The sequence below is a fragment of the Arachis duranensis genome, chromosome 5 (assembly GCF_000817695.3).
Source record: "Arachis duranensis cultivar V14167 chromosome 5, aradu.V14167.gnm2.J7QH, whole genome shotgun sequence".
In the NCBI taxonomy this organism is placed as follows: Eukaryota; Viridiplantae; Streptophyta; class Magnoliopsida; order Fabales; family Fabaceae; genus Arachis; species Arachis duranensis.
This window is the reverse complement of record NC_029776.3, coordinates 24,953,354-24,956,520: the sequence shown is the minus strand read 5'-3', so window position 1 is coordinate 24,956,520 and position 3,167 is coordinate 24,953,354. Positions and strand designations below refer to the sequence as shown.

Below are 3,167 nucleotides of genomic sequence, written 5' to 3'. Positions count from 1 at the left end.
CATGACCAAACATCATAGCACTCATCTCTCGAACATGACAACTTGCACTCAATCATCATCTAAATCCGACTATGCATCAATGATAATTTCCTCAAGTACCCAACCACAACTTAGCATGACTGGTATTTCAAATCGACGTTTCCAAATCCATCATTTAGGACCATTCCTTATCTATTTAAATCAAAGGAACTAAAAGTCACGAGTTCAATCCGTTTCACCAAAAATTCAGAAATTAACCAACTATATAACAAACACAACACATCATTCTTAACAGAAAATCATTTACGTCAGAGGCATTTATCCATTTGTATTAAGGCAATTCCTTACTCTGACCATCTGGTTTGCTTCTCAGTCTAATATTAAGCTCGACATTCCGAGTTTTTACTGTACAGCGGTATTATAAAATCACACACTACCATTTAAGCTCGATTATTGAAATTACCTCAATCTTACTGCCGCAATCGACCCGCATCCTGACTCTCTCCTTGTTGGCAATTTCTTGATACATGCCCTGGTAACCCGCACTTGTAACATACACCTAACCCCAATCGGCACGGCCTATTTGGGTGATGACTTCCACAGCGGTGGGACTCCCGACGGTCATTCTTTGCCTCAACAACCTTCCTCACACATTCTTCAGCAATACGGCTCTTGTTCACAAGTTCAGAGAAGATCCTAATCTCCATCGGTCCAACGGAGCTCAGGATTTCACTTCGAAGTCCTCCTTCATACTTAATACACTTCCATTCCTCGAAGTCTCCCGGGGTTCCTTGACACATACGAGAATACCTGAATAACCCCTCAAATTTATCCGTATACTCAGCTACGGACATTGTACCCTGCTTCAGTTGCAGTAATTCAAGTTCCTTGACCGTTCTAGCAGAATTCGGAAAGTACTTCTTATAAAATTCCACTTGGAAGGTACCCCAGGTGATAGGATCATTCCCCTGCTGCAGGAGACGTCGAGCCCCTTGCCACCAATGCAATGCTTCCCCCGTGAGCAGATAGGTAGCGAATTCAACACGCTGCTCTTCAGGCACCGACTGCGCTTGCAGTGCTCGCTCCATGGCCTGAAACCAAGTATCAACTTCAGTCGGATTGGTGGTTCCCTTGAACATAGGTGGATTAACCTTTAAGAAAGTTGCCAATGTCATTGGGCCCTGAGCTTCCCTTCCGCCATTGCCATTATTGTTTATCTATTGCCCAAGAGCCTCCGCAGTGGTTTGCATAGCAGCAGCCATATTCTCCAATGCCGCCATAAAGTTTATCGGGTTATTCGAGTTGATTTCCGGTTCCTGTGTACTAGTACGATCTCTCTCACGTCCCCGAGCGGGTCCACGAGGCGCCATCTGGTTCCTATACACACCAAACAATCGATATCAAGTTGATCAGTCTCAATATCGGAAGTATAGTGCTTCAAAGTACCAAAGGTACACTCATGGACTTCATGCTAGATGTATCGGTTATATATCCTAACTAGCACAGGCACTGACTCAGAGTATACATTGAAGCATAAGCAGTCCCATCCCTCAGGCTCACAAGGATGAACTGCTCTGATACCATAATGTAATACCCTAATATTCAAATTCTTATGCTCGAGTCATAAGTCAATGATATTACGGTGATACGACTCTCAGGTGGATTCAATGATATTACGGTGGTACGACTCTCAGGTGGATTTTTAATATATAAACATAGGTAATTTTGAAAGGAGTATTAATCGAGAAGCCTGAGAAGAGTAGAAATAAAATCGCGAAGACGTATCACTCACGATTCGACAACGAAAAGATAAAACGTGAAGCCGAAAGCGATATATGGACAAGGCATAAAGGAGATTAAGAGATAGATAATAGATAGATATATATAACATAAGTAAATAGCCACTAGTCGCGACCCGCGAAGTTTAGGCCGGTTAGGGTACAGTATGAAAGTAGTTGACAACAGTACATCCTAATCTCTCCCAAAGGAAACATAAGAGCCTCTATAGGCAAGTTCCAAAAGAGTTCAACACATAATATAATATCTTCAAAACAAAGGTGGAGAGATTCTAAGCAAAACACAAAGTAGAGAAAATAAAGATCTTCGCCGGCTCTCAGACGAACCACAGCTCACTTCTGAGCACCTGGACCTGTATCTGAAAAACAAAATATATATACGGAATGAGAACCCCGGGCCCATGGGTTCCCAGTACGGTAAAAGTGCCAAAGAAATACAATGCACTGCAATAAAAACTCACTAAGCATCCTAAACTCCTTTTCACCAAGTATCCAGCCTAGATTCTCACAAATCCATAAATAGGCATTTGTCGTAAGGGGATACTAAATCTAGTTCATGTTACACATGTTTCCCAACTCGCTGATTCTTACACGAATCAGACTCAGAATCATAAGCAAAACCATCACCAGTTGTTCTGTCTCAGCAACTCTATATCAATACATCATACCCTCGCCTGGAGCTAGTGAAATCTCATCACTGCGTCTACCCAGGGGGCTCAAATGATCTCATTCAAAAATCATCATCATCATGCAACCGCATTATCAATTCATCTCATCAAGAACAACCCTCAACATACACCGATACCAACATGATGGATCTCTCAGTTGTACAAACACAAGCAATACAGACAAGTAATACACAAATAAGGTACAAGTAGAACAAGTAGCACGTAATCAGGTAACATAGCATGTATGATATAGAAATCCAAAACAAATAGGCAAACCCAAACAATTCAAACATATGCAAATGATGTATGCCTGCCCTATGGCTGATGATATCATCTGTCGGTTATATAGCCAACCCGACATGTCCTGGTAGCTAACCATTGGACAGAAAACCCCTTGCGGAGCAAGTAGGTTTGAGCTACAACCCCCTTGCTACTACCCGCTCAGCCCAGAGCCAGTGGAACAACCACTACTGCGGCTACTACCCAGGCGGGTGTTTAACAGCTCAACCTGGAGCCAGTGGAACAACAACTACTGCGGCTACTACCCAGGCGTCACAATCTCTGACCTGGAGCAAGTGGGACAAACCACAACCCTTGCTACTGCCCAGGTATCTCAAACATATATTCATTCAATCTCAATTCATATTATCAATCCTCATTGTTATCAAATCTCAAACATTAACCTGGAGCAAGCGGGATGAACCACCACCCTTACTACTACCCA

The 3,167-nt window shown here is 42.7% G+C and overlaps 1 protein-coding gene across 1 annotated transcript; it reads right to left on the bottom strand.

Moving 5' to 3' along the window:
- Positions 1-449: 449 nt before the first annotated feature.
- On the bottom strand, positions 450-1,154 carry LOC107488827 (uncharacterized). The gene has a single exon (XM_016109607.1). It carries the CDS (start codon positions 1,152-1,154, stop codon positions 450-452), a length of 705 nt encoding a protein of 234 aa, XP_015965093.1.
- Between the last annotated feature and the right edge of the window lie 2,013 nt (positions 1,155-3,167).

Coding starts and splice junctions, on each gene's coding strand:
- LOC107488827 (XM_016109607.1), bottom strand. CDS start 1,154: ATGACATTGGCAACTTTCTTAAAGGTTAATCCACCTATGTTCAAGGGA.